At 39.9% G+C, this 16,604-nt stretch overlaps 1 protein-coding gene across 1 annotated transcript in view; it reads right to left on the reverse strand.

Moving 5' to 3' along the window:
* C10H1orf112 (chromosome 10 C1orf112 homolog) overlaps positions 1–16,604 on the reverse strand; it is a 50,088-nt gene that overhangs the window by 1,212 nt on the left and 32,272 nt on the right. Inside the window, exons 16-23 of the mRNA XM_032914696.1 lie at positions 14,900–14,989; positions 9,782–9,967; positions 7,567–7,689; positions 5,708–5,803; positions 4,879–4,992; positions 3,099–3,203; positions 2,422–2,502; positions 14–100 (exon numbers count right to left, since the gene is read on the reverse strand). Coding sequence (XP_032770587.1) covers positions 14–100; positions 2,422–2,502; positions 3,099–3,203; positions 4,879–4,992; positions 5,708–5,803; positions 7,567–7,689; positions 9,782–9,967; positions 14,900–14,989 — 882 coding nt within the window. The remainder of the gene's footprint in view (positions 1–13; positions 101–2,421; positions 2,503–3,098; positions 3,204–4,878; positions 4,993–5,707; positions 5,804–7,566; positions 7,690–9,781; positions 9,968–14,899; positions 14,990–16,604) is intronic.

The raw sequence follows: 16,604 nt of genomic DNA on the forward strand, positions 1-16,604 counted from the left end.
CTTCCAAAGTCACCTTAGCAACGGGTTCCCAGAAAGTGTCTGTCTTCTGTTCCCCACTGGTGTCCACTGTGGCAGCCTCAGTTTCACCTACAGATTCTGTCTGCCAAAGAGCACCAAAGAACAGACACATTGCATTCTCTACTAGAGACCAAGTGATATGAAATACAGAAGATGAAAACATTGACTAGTTTATGTATGTCTGTAAATGCTAAGTGTCAAAACTGCTCTGGTTTAACCTACGACCAGGCAAATTCTAGGTTAGGTGGACTCATCTTAGTGTAGCCTAAATACAATCCCCTTAGAGCAGTGCTTCTCAACCTTCCTAACACTCCAACCTGTTAATACAGTTCCTTGTGTTGTGCTGACCCCCAACCATAACATTTCCTTACTACTTCATAACTGTAATTTTGGTACTGTTACAAATTGTATATATAAATATCTGATATGCAACCCCTTGTGGCAGTCGCGACCCTCAAGTTGAGAACAACTACCTTAGATTGTTCTTCACTACAGAAGAATTAGGAGTTGTCATTGAAGAAAAAGTCTGTTAACATTCACCTAACTGTACAGGGTATGATGCTGGCAAAACAACTACCAACAAATAAAGTCCTTAACTGTAAAGTGTTTGGTAACAATGCATATAAGTTTTATACATTCTATAACTAGAACCCAGTTAAGTATGTGCTTAAATATATTTACATTTTCTGTATTCTAAGTGTGGTTTGACAGGTCTGATTATTAGTATTTCACTTACTCCATAGAGCTAACATCAGTTTTGATACCTATACTTAAATGTTTTCTGAATATATACATATATATGTGTGTGTGTGTGTATATATGAGATCCCTATACTTAGAATCTGATTTTACTGAACTGTAGAAGTACAACTAGGATACCCGTAATTCCAGCACTGAGGAGGCAGAGAGGAAGGAGGATCTGTGGGACCATGAAAGGCACCCTGCTTCCCAGCTGAGCAAAGGCTTGAAACCCCAGTGACCCTGAAAGGTGTTGTGCCTGACTCCCAAGAAACCAGGCCCCATCACTAGCCGCAGCCCTCCATAGATTTGCAGCTATCAGTCACATAAGGGCACCACCACAAGCCCCTCCATAGGTAGAGGACATAACCACAAGTATAAGCTCAAGACAGACCTCCACTATAATGAGGAACCAGAGGCCTGGAGACTCAGACAATGAACTTTCCTTCCCAGACACTCCTCCCTGCAAAAGGTATTTAATCTCCGGGCTGTACTGAGAAGTGGGGTACAGTTTTACTCATCCACTTTCTGCCATGACGATTAACGCCTTGAAACCATGGACTGCCTCTTTTCATCGGGTCTGCCATGGAGAGCCACAGAGAAGGCCTTTGCCTACAGAGCTGTCATCTAATAGATGGCCTCCCTGCACTCCAAGCCTGCAGCTCACCACTGTCAAAACAAGGACTATCCCCATGCAACCAGCTAGACCTGCTTTTCTCCCTCAGCGGGCTAGATATACTCGAGGGGCCCCAAATCTGTTCTCAGCTCTTCCACAGCTTGTAGCGGTGCCTGGATGCCCAAGAGCCTGAGAACCAGACGGCCCTGGCCTTCTTGCAGGCCTGGGGATCCCCAAGCCAGCTCCGGCCGTATCGCTCACTCGGGGACACACTTTCCCACCCCCAAGCGCTGTCCTGCAGCTGTGGCTTCCTACCACTGGACAACTGCCCGGACAATGCCTCAGGTAAGCGAGGTCAAACTTCTGCATCCTGCCTCTTCAAGCAGCCGAGCCCTGCAGCAGAGCAGACTCGGAACCCCCACCTTAACCCTGCAGACATCATACTAAAATATAACAGAAACCAAGATCCTAGTTTTTGTAGTCAATTATGATCAACAATGTTAGGGATCCATGTTTTCATTTTACTGCCAAGGTAATCAAGGCTATTATGTCTCAAATGTAGAGGTACAGTGACTTAAAGTGATTTATTTCTCTGATGTATGCTCTTAACTGATTCATACAAATTCTGTTTCCTTCTACATTTATACAAAATGCTTCCGATTTCTTCTGCAGATAATCAGACACTGTGGGGATGGGATCCAAATATGAGCATGGAGTCCATGTGACATCCCTAAGACGGTAATGTACAATATTCTTAATATTTTTTATGCATGAATAAGGTTTTACTGCATGCTATTTTTTGTTTTTTCCTCACATGGGTGGTTCAAACTATCAGATTTTGGAGTACTTTGGATTAGGGATGTTTAGCCTCTGTGTATTAGCACTGTGCAAAACACCCTTTAGGTAAAGTCTGGGGTTATAGCTTAGTGGTAAAGCAATTATATGCAAAGCCCTAGTTCAAACCCTGGGACCAAGAAAATGTTTAAGCTGAGGTGCTTAAAAGTATATAATTTGAATACAACATCGACCTTCCATATAAATAATAAATACCTTCTCCAAAAAGGATACAACTTTGTTCTTGATTTCTTCAGAACCGAGACACTGTGAAACTATCTCTTCATGTTTTGTCCCCTATTAAAAGATCAGTAAATAGACGGATTATAGTTCAGTAACTTGGTAAGCCAACCAGTTTTAAAACTACCTTAACTGAAAACTCATTTATAAAGAAAGTAGTAACCAGGGATTCTCAAAGGCGATACAGTCAGCTTGACAGAGCGTGACATGTAATGTAATTGGGTGTCTATATACTTAGTTATGCAAGTTCTAATTACCTGAGTCACTCTTAAACCAAAGGCATGGCTGCACACAACTGGGTCAGAGTAGAAGCATTTCCATTTCTTTTTTAAGGATTTGACCTTGAAAGAGGGAGGTCACCTTTCTAGAACTGAGCTAAGGGTTTTCACTTAAAGAACTAATCCCCCAGTACTGCTGAAGGCAGTGTCTGAGTCAGGCAGTTGACCCTGAATACTTAATCCTGGCTGATCAGAGAACCTTGGGAAAGCCACTTCTTTTCTCTAGGCTCACGATAAGGCCTTGTAAACATGATTAATAATACCTCCTCAGCAGAAAACTTTACAACTGAGATATATAAGCAATTCAGTATTTTTAATGTTATAGAATATTAGAAATATTAAAATAAAAAGATCAATATGACAAATTGGTCTTACCTCAGCAAACTGAGTAAATGCCTCCAAAGTGTGTTGCTCTAGTAACCAATTCCTGTTGACCATCAGGGAAGCAACAATGCAAGACAAGCTGGGCAGCACCTTGTCCTATGAAGAGACCAAACTTTGCTGGAGAAAAAACAACTCCAATATAGGATATTGTCAACTTTTGGGACACATTCTGTCCTATTTCCTTGCTTAAATCCTAATAACTTCCAATTTCCTTCAGGGTATAACCAGAGTTTACAATGAACTGCAAAGCATCCCTGCCCATGGCTATACAAGATACCCTGAGCAATCGGGCATGGTCCTGCCTACAAGGCTTTGCCCTTGTTATCCGTTCCCTGCTCAGAACTCATCCACAGAGACTGCATGGCTTTCTCCTTCCCCTCTAGATCTGCACTCACTATCACTCCAGTGAGGGCTCCTCAACTTTATCCCCATTTGAAACTCTCCCCCATACTGCCCACTCTTCTGCTTTATTTTTTCCCATAGCACTCATCACCAAAACACCTCACATATCTGGACTTTGCTGTCAATGCTTCAGGGGGCTGAAACTGGGTTCTAAGTTAACAAACCACCAGGAGTGAAAACAGTCCCCACAGCAGGTACTTATTTGAACCTGTGTTATGGCTTTCAGTGTGGCATACGCCCATGAATCTCAAACACTTCTTCAGGACTTGCCCTCACCCTGGCCAAGTCTATGAGGCACAGCTATTTCTGACAAGAGCATTTGCAGCCATGCATCATCTACAACCCTGCAGGAACAAACCACACTCTCAAATAAACCTCTATAGTAAAGAGTACATATGCACAAGTGCAGCATTCTAGGCTAAAATAGGATTGCAAATTTGAAATCAGCTGACGCTACCTTTTGAGAGCCTTTCCAACAGGAAGGATGACTGAAAATTCAGTGCAAGCTGATTCTGTCAGCTTCCAGCATCTGTATAAATCTCATCAAACAAGTTTACAGGATGGAAACATGATCTGGCATCATCTTCTTGTGAACAAGAAAGTCGACCTCATGGGTTCTTTTCCATACATACTGAAATACTATCTTGTACTTTCGGAATACAGAAAAGGTTCTTACCAAGGAGCTCTTTTTACAGTCTCCCCTTTGAAGGTAAAGCAAAGCCAAGAATCTAGAAATACTGAGATTTTATTACAACATTAAGACAAAAGCTCTCAGTTTAGGAGAATCTATTTTTGTTAAAAGGTCTTAAAATTTGGTAGGAGTCCTTCCCTAGGCCACTAGAATACAATTTTGGAAGTAGAATACACATTTGTCAACTACACTTACTTTGCAATATCGTTGTTCTCTTAAAATAAATGCTGTTTCATGAACACAGTAACTGTAATTACTAGATTCCCTCCCTAGACATGCCTAGTAAAGGGTGAGTGTCTTCTTCCTTTAGACACTGGGAACAATTACTCTACTTTAGAATATACTTGATAAATTATTTGTATGACAACTCCTTTTTAAAATAAAGTGACTTGAAATGTGGTTTTGACAACCACCCTTCCTATCACAGAGGTTTTCTCCACAACTTAGTTATAAACTTAGATTTTAGAGACTAAAAACCTGTACCCATGTAGCTCAGCCAGTCACAGCCCTCAAGGAGGCTGCAGCAGAGTTACCTCAGTCTCAGAGCAGGGCAGGCTCTGCAGGGAGACCCTGCCTCCAACACATAACAAACAAGACCAAAAGCTTAAAATTCCCTGATCACTGCAGAGATTTTTTTTTTTTTTAGATTTTTGTATTTTTGTTAAAAGAATGTATTACCCGGAGAGTTTGAGATATATAAAGTTTGCCCAGAGAAGATAAAAAATCCAGCACTGCCAAAGAGACATGGTCGGGAGGCTCTAGTTTAATTACCAAGGTCAGGACATTTACAACCTGCAAAAAAACGAAAACAGAGAGCTGTTATAAGCAGAACCACTGCCAGGGTGTGCTTGTGTGTGTGTGTGGGGGGTGGGGGGTGGTGGACAAAATCCAGAACAGCCAACAGCAGGTCTACAAGCCCCAGCTGTGAAAGCTGAGTAAAAACATCAGATGAGAACTGTTAGCATTTCTTCTCACCAGTCTTTTGCCTCCAACGCATGCGTGTTTTACCACTGAGTAGTCAAAATTGTGTGCAGTGGCTAACTAGCCAGGATATAGCCAAGCAGCAGGAACATAATGGAAGGAAGAAAGACATTAGGTGACAACCTTGATGAAAACAAGTGACACTGATCCACTCAGTTTATGAGGAAAACATTGCAGAAGCTGGAGATGTAGTGTGGCTGGTAGAATGCTTGCCTAGTATGCACAAAACCCTAGATTCAGTACCCAGCACAGCATACAAAATTTGGGATGGTGCCACACTCTTCTCAAGATCAAGGCCAAGGGATGAGAAGTTAGTTCAGTGGCATCCTCTGCTTAATAATGAGTTTGAGGCCAGTCTGGCTCCACAGAACTTAGTGTCATTGAAACAAAAAAGTGGAAGGAAAGAAGTATAGGAGGAAGGAAGGAAGGAAGGAGACAGAAAGAAAGGGAGAAAGGGGTTACAAGTAAACAAGATAGACCACAGCAGGCTCACAAACAGTTAAGAAGTAAAGAACCACCGTCTTACCTGACTTATCAGCTGCAGATCTACAGTTTGGATGAAAAATGCCAACAGCTGAAGTAAAAGGCTAAATGCCTGTTGAACATGGGGTTGACTGATTATCTTCAATAAGAAACAAAAGTAATTTTGGTGAGAATTTAGAATTACGCAATGTAAGACTTTTTCATCAACTTGACACAAGCTAAAGTTATTTGGGGAACTGTAGAGGCCATTTTCTTGAAACACTATCAACGTGGGAGGCCCAGCTCTCCGTGGGTGGTCACACCCCTGGGCAGGAGCTGAGCAAGTCATAAGGAGCAAACCAGTAAACATCACTCCTCCAAGGCCTCAGCTCAAAATCCCACTGGGTTCTTGTCCTTTCTTGCCCGGACTTTCCTGGATGGTGGGCTAAAAGATGTAAAATGAAATCTTTCCTCCTCAAGTTGCTTTTGGTCATGGTGCTTAATCACAACAGAAAGCCTAAGACACGTGAGAATAACTACAATACCAGTCAGTATTTTACTAAGCACTTACTATATACCAGCCAATGTATGTGGTTTATAATTACTACCTCACATCACATTTATGCTTTATATCAACAATAAGTGGTAGATAATATCATTCCCACCTTAATAAGAAAACAAAGAAAATATTTGCTCAAGATCACATGGATAAGAAACAGAGGAGCCATCCATCCAATCCAGGTGATTTAAAGTGGGTCTAATTACTGCCACTTACAATTTGTGTATCTGTTGGTGCTGGTAAAGCCCCACCTCTTCAGTCAGTGCTTATGTTACACTACACTGAAGTCACATGCCAGCCCAGGTGTGCTGAATGGCCACTGAGCGATATAAATATCAGTAGCACCCTCTTGCGGAAGTGACACCACTGCAGGATGGTAATGTGACCATAAAGCCTGGTCTTGTTGCAGGGCTTAGGGTGTAGCTCAGTGGTGGAGCATATAAAAGGCTCTCCAGGAAACCTGAACCCCCAAAAATGCCACTATTTGCAAAATAATTTCTACTATGTCCCCAAAGTCTAGGTTTGGCTCTCAGCTCCCACTGGTTGCCAGATGTCACATGTTCAGCCAGAGAAAACATACATTGTACTCTGGTCTCTAGAATGAGAAATCTAAGTTTATAATAGTATGTAGGGTATGTTCTATATTTTAGCTTAATATAACTTGATTTCCTAGCTTTGTATTTCCTAGAGGAATACAAATTAGCTATTTTTACTTGCTAGTCTCTTCACTTTTAAGTCAAATCACTCCTACCATCTGCATTGTTTTATTTAAAAACAAACAAACAAACAAACAAACTCAAAATTACAGACAGACATTAATCCAACAGGGGAAAATACAAAACAAAACTCACTTTTTTAAAAGGGTCCAGCAAGTTCATAAATATAGGTAGATGAGCTGTGTCTAATGGTAAGGTCTAATACTAGTATTTTATCACACACTTCAAAACCAAACAAACAATTAAACCTGCCTGAGAGGGCCTGAGGAGACGGCTCAGCCTGTCAGCCGCCTGAGGCCTCATCTGTAACCAGCGTTTGGGGGAAAGGGATGACAAACATGGGATCCCTGGATCTCAATGCAGCTCCAGGTTTAGTGAGAGATCCTATTTCAGAAAATAAGTCGAGGCACAGTAAAGAAGACACCCAACGTTAGTTAGCCTCTAGCCTCCACACATGCCAAGAACGCACACATACCCTCCTTTCTCCCCACATACACATACAACAACTGCCCCAGAGAGAACACTTATGTGAATTCTAATCACAACTTTTACACATCACCTCAAGAAATTAGAAAATTTATTCTATAGGGAAACTGCAATATTCTCATCAGTAGTTTACAGTTTTAGAGAAATGAGCGGCTTCCTTACTTGTTCCACATTTATAAAAGCCCAAAGCTGACCCACAACTTCAGTAACCGCAGTTAGTTGTCTACTATCCAAAGCTTCTCCAGCAGAATTGCATACGGTAAGCAAAACGGAGAGTGCTGTGTTCTAGATGGGGGAAAAGAGGATAGCTTGAGTTTACAAATCTAAAGGACCAGGGACCCAATTATAAACACTGTCTGAGTTACTGATAGCATTGTATAAAAACTCACACAGATTATGAAGCTGTCATTTAAGATAGCAACAGTATTGGATTAGACTCTGTACATTCCATGTCCTGTCTCTCTCTTGCTGCAGCTTTTTTGGTTTTGTTTTGTTTACATTGTTTTGTCAACTTGACATAAGCTAGAATTCTCTGGGAAGAGGACCTCAATTAAAAACATGCCTCCATGTAGGGCATTTTCTGGACTGGTTATTGGTGGGAGGACCCCGCCCACTAGGAGTAGCCTATTAGGTGCCATATATGAATGAGCAAGTGGTCCTGACATAGATGAGAGCAGGCTAAATAAGTGACGGGGAGGAAGCCAATAAGAGCACTCCTCCATAGCTTCTGCTTTAGTCCTGCCTTGAGTGCCTGCCCTGAAGTTCCTTTATAATGAACTCTAAGCAGAAATAAACCCTTTCCTCCCCAAGTTGCTTCTGGTCATTGTGTCTGTCACAGCAGTAAAAACCTAACACACGGTGAGCAGCTCACAATACTCATCAATAGAAAGCTGTATGTTTTCACACTGTACACCCAGAAATCTATAAGTCACTACATTTTTATTATTTCTGGTGTTTTACCATGAGATGCTACAAAAACGCTACATTCTGTAAGCCAATAAAGTACTTAAGAAATATACTGTCTAGAATTTAAACTGAAAACAACCTTTTTCCTGACTTATTCTTGCATCTACAACAAACACTCAGATCTATTTCTGACTTGCACTAAAGTCTGGGGCGGTGTGACCAGGATGAAGGCCACTGGAATCTTATAATCAGTTGTACTGACTTGAATCCTGTACTTCAATATCCACACTCATGCTGCAATTGCCTTATAGCATCTCATTCAAGATTAATCCATTTTCCCTTTACAAATAAATACATACAGGGAGTTTTGGCAATTGTTTAAGGAGTTACACAATTTTAGAAAATCAGTGATTTTACCTAACACGCCTAAAATATTTATTATAAAAATGTAACACATATTGAGAGCCTACTGATTTGAGTTTGCTGAACAATTAGAAACTAGTGCACATTAATATAAATGCCACATTAGCCCACTCATGTGAAATAAAGACACACCATAAAAAGACAACAACTTCTTTGGTTCTATGTAAATGTCCTAAACTACCTTAATAATTATGGCCAGCGGCCATTTCACAACAGCACAGAAGAACAACTCAGTATGAAAACATACACCCTGAGCAACTTTCAATCAAAATTTAAAAGCCTTCAAGTCCTTGAATGTATCTTTATCTATGTTAAGTCTTTGCATACTTACCATAAAGAGGTATTTATATACTGGTTACTGCTTAGCAAGAATACATATCTGTAACAATAGGTTTTAATTGTTTCCTGTTGTACCTATCCCTCACTGACAAAAACGAAACCTACTGCATAAGAGCACGCAAAGTGTATCTGTTGAATTAACGAAGTAAGCAAGTAAGGACTGAAGTGGAAAGTTCAACTGTATGTATACTGTATCTATTCCATCTTAAAAATTCATATTTTCTACTTATAGATGAATCTCTGGTTGTGTTTTATAAGGAAGCAAACAGACAGATGCATAGAGCCTCAGAACAGGTTTCTATAAAATGCATATTGTACTTTATCAAATAAAAGAATCATGTCTAAGCTGGTTATAATGGTACACACCTATCATCCAGCACTAAGGAGACTTAGGTTAAGATGCTGAGTTCAAAGCCATCCTGGGCTATGCAGTAATGAGATTCTGTCTAATGGGAAAGGAGTGAATCATATTTGCTTCATCCAGACAGGTGCTAGCCACCTTAGTAAATGAAGTGCAGTCTTGCTTTCCAAATGTCTTACCCAATGGAAGATAACGTTCCCACTCAACAATACAACTTCTGTTAATCGATATAATTTTCTCAAAGATCCTTTTATAAAGTACAGGGTTTTGAAAAAGAGCATATACACAGAGTGTAGCTAGTACTTAAAACAGTGCTCAGTAAAGTGCTTATTAATCAAACTACCTCACCAGAGAGTCAAGTTCTGCCAAAGTATGACTGCCGCTCAACCACTTCCTGCACTGTGCTGTGCATACTCCGGTCACTTCACATGTGACTTGCTTCCTGAGGTCAGCAGGTAATGCCTGGAAGGAAATATACTGCCACAAATGCAAGTTGTCTGCTTCTCTTGGAGAAAATTTCTGGATAAATTCCACCTGAAATAAATTGAGGAAAAAAATAAGAAACTTCAGATTAACAGATAACTGAATATACAAGATCTAAACGTAACTTCAACATTTACACCAGGAGTGGTGGTGTGCACACACACTGAGGAGGGAGAGGCATAAGGATCTCTAAGTTTTAAGACTGCATAATCTACACAGTGAATTCCAGGGCAGCCAGGGTCACATACTGAGATCCTGTCTCAACCAACAGTTTTATTTTTAAATATGCTTCTTAAATGCACAAGAAGATTATCACTGGGTACAACACTAACATAACACAAATGAGCATGACTCTTTATTGCTGCTGTATTTGTTTCCAAAATGAAAAGTCATGTTTAAATGAAGTATGATACAAAAAGGAGTATTAAATAATGTATTTCATTATTATTCACACTAGATATGTTATCTTCTTTCTACCCACTAGATCTGCTATATTACAAGTACTCAGCCCCTTATATAATTAAATCAAACTAGTATCCCAGATGACAAAATTAATTCACCACTCTCCTGACTTTTATCTTATCTTACTGCATTTGAGAATATGAAGCCAAGATCATAGGTCCACTTTTCAAATGGATTAGCTGGCTCTGCTCTGCCTTAGAGGACACAGTAAATTAGTTTCCCAAAAGTAAGCTACAAAACAAAACAATAAAATGATTGTGTTTGGTAAATCTGTTCTTCCATTAAAATATAGTCTATTTGTTGAAAATGCTATCTTTCTTCCATTGGATGGTTTTAGCTCCTATGTCAAAGATCAAGTGGCTATAGGTGTGTGGTTCATTTCTGGGTCTTCAATTCTGTTCCACTGATCTACCTGCCTGTCTCTGTACCAATACCTGGTTCAACTGGAGGTCAGCATGTAGACGAATGCAAATCAATCCATTCTTATCACCCTGTACAAAGCTTAAGTCCAAGTGGATCAAGGACCTCCACATCAAACCAGATACACCAAAACTAATAGAAGAAAAACTGGGGAAGAGTTTCAAACACATGGGCACTGGGGAAAATTTCCTGAACAAAACACCAATGGCTTATGCTCTAAGATCAAGAATCGACAAATGGGACCTCATAAAACTGCAAACTTTTGTAAAACAAAAGACACTGTCATTAGGACAAAACAGCAACCAAAAGATTGGAAAAAGATCTTTACCAATTCTACATCTGATATCCAAAATATACAAAGAACTCAAGTTAGACTCCAGAGAACCAAATCATCCTATTAAAAAATGGGGTACAAAGCTAAACAAATCATTCTCAGCTGAGGATTATCAAATGGCCAAAAAGCACCTAAAGAAATGTTCAACATCCTTAGTCATCAGGGAAATGCAAATCAAAACAACCCTGAGATTCCACCTCACACCAGTCAGAATGGCTAAGATCAAAAACTCAGGTGACAGCAGATGCTGGCGAGGATGTGGAGAAAGAGGAACACTCCTCCATTGTTGGTGGAATTGCAGACTGGTACAACCACTCTGGAAATCAGTCTGGAGGTTCCTCAGAAAATTGGACATTACACTACCTGAGGACCCAGCTATACCTCTCTTGGGCATATACCCAAAAGATGCCCAACATATAAAAAAGACACATGCTCCATTATGTTCATAGCAGCCTTATTTATAATAGCCAGAAGCTGGAAAGAACCCAGATGCCCTTCAACAGAGGAATGGATATAGAAAATGTGGTACATCTACACAATGGAGAGTGCTACTCAGCTATCAAAAACAATGACTTCATGAAATTCATAGGCAAATGGAATGAACTAGAAAATATCATCCTGAGTGAGGTAACTCAATTGCAGAAAAACACACATGGTATGCACTCATTGATAAGTGGATATTAGCCCAAAAGCTCAAATTACCCAAGATAAAATCCACAGACTACATGAAGCTCAAGAAGAAGGAAGACCAAAATGCAGATGCTCCCACTCCTTCTTAAAAGGTGGAAAATATTCATAGGACAGGATATGGAAGCAAAGTTTAGAGCAGCAACTCAAGGAATGGCCATTCAGAGCCTGACACATGTGGCCATATATATATATACAGTCACCAAACTAGATAAGATTGATGAAGCTAAAAAAATGCATGCTGAAAGGGACCGGATATAGATTTCTCCTGGGAGACACATCCAAAGCATGTCCAATACAGAGGTCAATGCTAGCAGCAAACCACCGAACTGAGAATAGGACACCCTTGGGGGGAATTAGAGGAAGGATTGAAAGAGTTGAGGAGCTTGCAACCCCATAAAAACAACAATGCCAACCAACCAGAGCTTCCAGGGACTAAACCACTATCGAAAGACTATACATGGACTGACCCAGGGCTCCAACTGCATATGTAGCAGAGAATAGCCTTGTTGGGGCACCAGGGGAAGAAGCAGCCCTTGGGTCTTGCCAAGGTTGGACCCCCAGTACAGGGGAATATGTGGGAGGGCAATAAGGGGGATGTATGGGGGGAATACCCATATGGGGGAGGGGGAGAGAAGGGAATGGGGGCTTATGGACAGGAAACTGGGAAGGGGAGTAACCTTTGAAATGTAAGTAAAGAAATATATAATAAAATTTTAAAAATACAGTCTAAGTGCTTACTGTTAGCAGAAAAGCAATACTGTTCTGTTAGAATAAATGTAAAGAGGGAATAAAAACAGAAACCCAACGTTCAAAACAATAATCTAAATGTTAGTTATTTAGTTAGATTTTGGTTGAAAAAATAATGTATGTAATTTTGCTAAGTTTATAGAACCCAACTAAAAAAGCACATTAGTGTATTTTGAATCAAGGTAATTCAATTTATATCTAAACTTCACTGAATATATGAAAACTCTAACATCAAAAACTAAACAAAAAAATCCCTTCTAAGCCCAAAGCAATACAACTAACTTGACAGTCAGACCTTTGTATTGTATTATATATGAACTCTATTTCATTTGCAGCAAATTTTAACTGACAAAACAAGCAAGGGATTGTGTGGTCATCGGCTGTGACAGAAGACTGGTGGAAAAATGGGTCCCTCAGGAGCTGAATGTCAATTATAATAATAAGTGCCTTCAGCAAAAAAAAATAAACTGTAAAACTAAACTTTATAGCAGTGAAGCCATGATTTGGTTGACTAGAGAAACCAGTTCAAGAACCATTCTTCCTTAGAATAAAAGTTTAATGAATCAATGAATAGGTCTCCTTTTAAAAAATAAATGACATATAACAATGTCCAGGTTTTACAAAGACTGATCATTTAAGAGTTCAAGTGGTGGCACACACCTTTAACCCCACAGCGGAAGAGGAAAGTGGATCTCGGTGACTTTGAGGACAGCTGAGTCTATAAAGCTAAATTTGGGACATCTACGGTTACACAAGAGAAACCCTGTCTTGAAAAACAAAACGACTCTACCCTAAGGCTGAAACACCATTTTAAATATTTAAAACTGACAGAGCTGACAATTAGACAAGAAGTATGCCGTGTAAGGAAACACTATGCAGAGAATTTAAATTCCTCCTTAAACTAAGAAGGAAACATACCTGTGGTCTTAAAATGGAAAGGTAGTCCTTTTTACCTTACATAAAAACAGTAACACAATGTGATGTTACCTTTATTTGTCAACCTAAGCTAAGCTACAATTAGCTGGGCAGAGTCTCCACTATGTTATGTTTACACTAGATTAGCCTGTAGGGCTGGCTGTCTTAATTAAGTCTCTAAGATGGGGAAATCCAGCTTACTATGGAAGGCACTCACTATTCCTGAGGCAGGGAATCCTAAACTGTGAGAAGAGTGGAAAGCTTGAGCTAAGACTAAGCAAGCAAGCATGTGTGCACTCATTTCTCTGACCCTGACTATGAACGGGATATGACTAGCTGTCTGAGCTCCTGCCTTATCTTCCTGCAATGATAAACTTTTACCTGGAATTTCAGCCAAATCAATTCTCTCTTCCTTAACTTTCCTTGCTTTCTGTCAGTGTTTTATCACAGCAACAGAAGTGAAACTATAACACAATTATTAGTATGTTTAAATAAGGCATATTACTTTTCCCTCAATCAGGTAACAAGTAAATAAGAGGACTGAGTTATAGTATATATTCGACTTTTTCTCCCCATAGAAACAGAAACACATCTCAGCATGTGTCAGTTTTTAGTAAAACATATTCAATCTGATGTGTGCTAATGATGTATTACTGTTCTTACTCGGGATTCAAGCCAAGGCCAAAGGGCTTTACAGGCAAACTGTTTTCTATCTCGTGGGTTCCGAGCGTGACTCCATGTCAGAATCACGTTAAGTACTTAACAACAAAAGCAAATTGCAGAGCCTATTCAAACCCATCACTGTGTTTGATCAGAATTCAGAAACTTGCTTTTAAACACACACGAACTGTGCCCATCTACCAGACTGTACAAGGCTGCTCAGGCCCAGGAGACAGGAATCTCAGCACGGTAAAGCTTGGTGACCTCACAACAATGAGCAACTGAGGCTCACCATACTTGTAATTCCCCTTACAGATCAAGTTTATTTACTCTGAAAAGCTAAGATGCATCATCCAAAGCATAACAGAATAAATAAATGAAACAAAGATACAAAGCTAGCTTAAAGATATTTAAAAAACAAAAGTTATTCCAGGAAGACTGAATCAGATTATTTGTAGCCTGAAACAAGAATATCAAAATCTAGGGGTTGGGGATTTAGCTCAGTGGTAGAGCGCTTGCCTAGCAAATGCAAGGCCCTGGATTTGGTCCCCAGCTCCAAAAAAAAAAAAAAAGGAAAAAAAAAAAAAGAAAGAAAAAAAATTATCAAAATCTATACAGACCTAAAAGTAATTACCAAAGCACCAATGTTAACTTATGCTCCAGTTATAGTACATTTAAGCAGAACAAAGGGGAGGGTCTGAACCCTGTTCTCTCAGCTGACTGAAAACACTGGCACAGACGATAGACATCCTTGCCTGATGGGCTGGGGCCATGAAGAAAAAGAGACGCCTCAACAGCACGGACAGGTTGGTGAGCTGAACACATCTGCCAGGGCAAGACTTTATCTACAAAGGAGGAGAGAGAAGAAAATAATTTCAACCAAAGAGTCCATTTGTAAGACACAATTATATGCCAAAATATTAATGATTCTTTCTGAGAGACAGAATACAGCTAATTTAAATTTCTATTTAGGGCTACTTTTTTGCTTCAAGGAAACTTGGTTGCTTTAATGAGAAGGGGCACTGTAACATTAAAACATTGCAATTACCAATTGTGATAGCTTGGTGTGTCCATGCTTCTATTGGAAACTGTTTAGGTAACTTTTGAAGATGTAAGCACAGTCACGTACAGAGAAAGTTGAGTTAGCTTCTATAAAGTAACCCAGCCCTTAGGAGGGTCACCTTGTTTAAGGTCAGCCTAGACTAAGTAAGATAGCTTGGTCTCAGGAGTTGGGGATTTAGCTCAGTGGTAGAGTGCTTGCCTAGCAAGTGCAAGGCTCTGGGTTCGGTCCCCAGCTCCAGGGGGGGAGGGAAGGGGAGGGGAGAGAGATAGCTTGGTCTCAAAAATACAAATTAAGAGGAACTGGAGTTGGCCCAGCAGTAAGAATTTGGAGAGGACCCGAGTTTGGTTTCCAGCATCTAGATCAGGCCACTTGAAAACTGCCTGTAATTCAGCTTTGAGGGATGTGATACTTATAGCTTTGGTGGAAATCTGCATTTACCTCCCCATATATTCATAGACACATACAATCTAAGAAATAAGTAACAAAGACTTACGATATAAGGCATATGAGAGATCACTCTCTTGTGCCAGATATGATAGACTTTTCCACACCAGGTTGTGAGCTATAATGATGTGAAAGTCTGCTGTTCAGGTTATGCTACTCATCGTTGGAATATATGATCATTAAAGGAAAATGCATAAACGTATGACACAGTAACTACTAAGAAACAAAGGGTGGATGGGCACAGAGATGACTATCTCAAAAGCAAGGGATAAAAGCAATGACAAGGGGTTGGGGATTTAGCTCAGTGGTAGAGCGCTTTTAGCAAGCGCAAGGCCCTGGGTTCGTCCCCAGCTCTGGAAAAAAAAAAAAAAAAAAAAAAAAAAAGCAATGACAAAAGGTCATAAGCAATGACAAAAGGTCATAAGCACTTCATATTTTTAAATTATGAACACATCTCATAATTTAAAAATAATCACCATTAAAGATTAAAAAACAGGGCTGAAGAGAGATGGCTCAGAGGTTAAGAGCACTGGCTGCTCTTCCAGAGGTCCTGAGTTCAATTCCCAGCAACCACATGGTGGCTCACAATCATCTGTAATGGATCTGATGCCCTTTTCTGGTGTGCATGAAGATATCGTACTCATATAAAATATATGTGTATATGTACTCATATACATACATCTTTTAAAAGAAGATAAAAACTGGGCTAGAGAGATGGCTCAGTGGTTAAGAGCACTCACTGTTCTTCCAGAGGTCCTGGGTTCAATTCCCAGCAACCACATGGTGGCTCACAACCATCTATAATGGAATCTGATGCCCTCTTCTGGTGTCTCTGAAGACAGCTACAGTGTACTCATATAGATATATCTTTAAAAAAAAAAAAAAAAGATAAAAACCATTGAGTCCATGTATGCTTGTACTCGATGACAACCCTAATTTCTTTTCCTAAGAAC

Source organism: Rattus rattus, chromosome 10, assembly GCF_011064425.1.
Source record: "Rattus rattus isolate New Zealand chromosome 10, Rrattus_CSIRO_v1, whole genome shotgun sequence".
Lineage (NCBI taxonomy): Eukaryota > Metazoa > Chordata > Mammalia > Rodentia > Muridae > Rattus > Rattus rattus.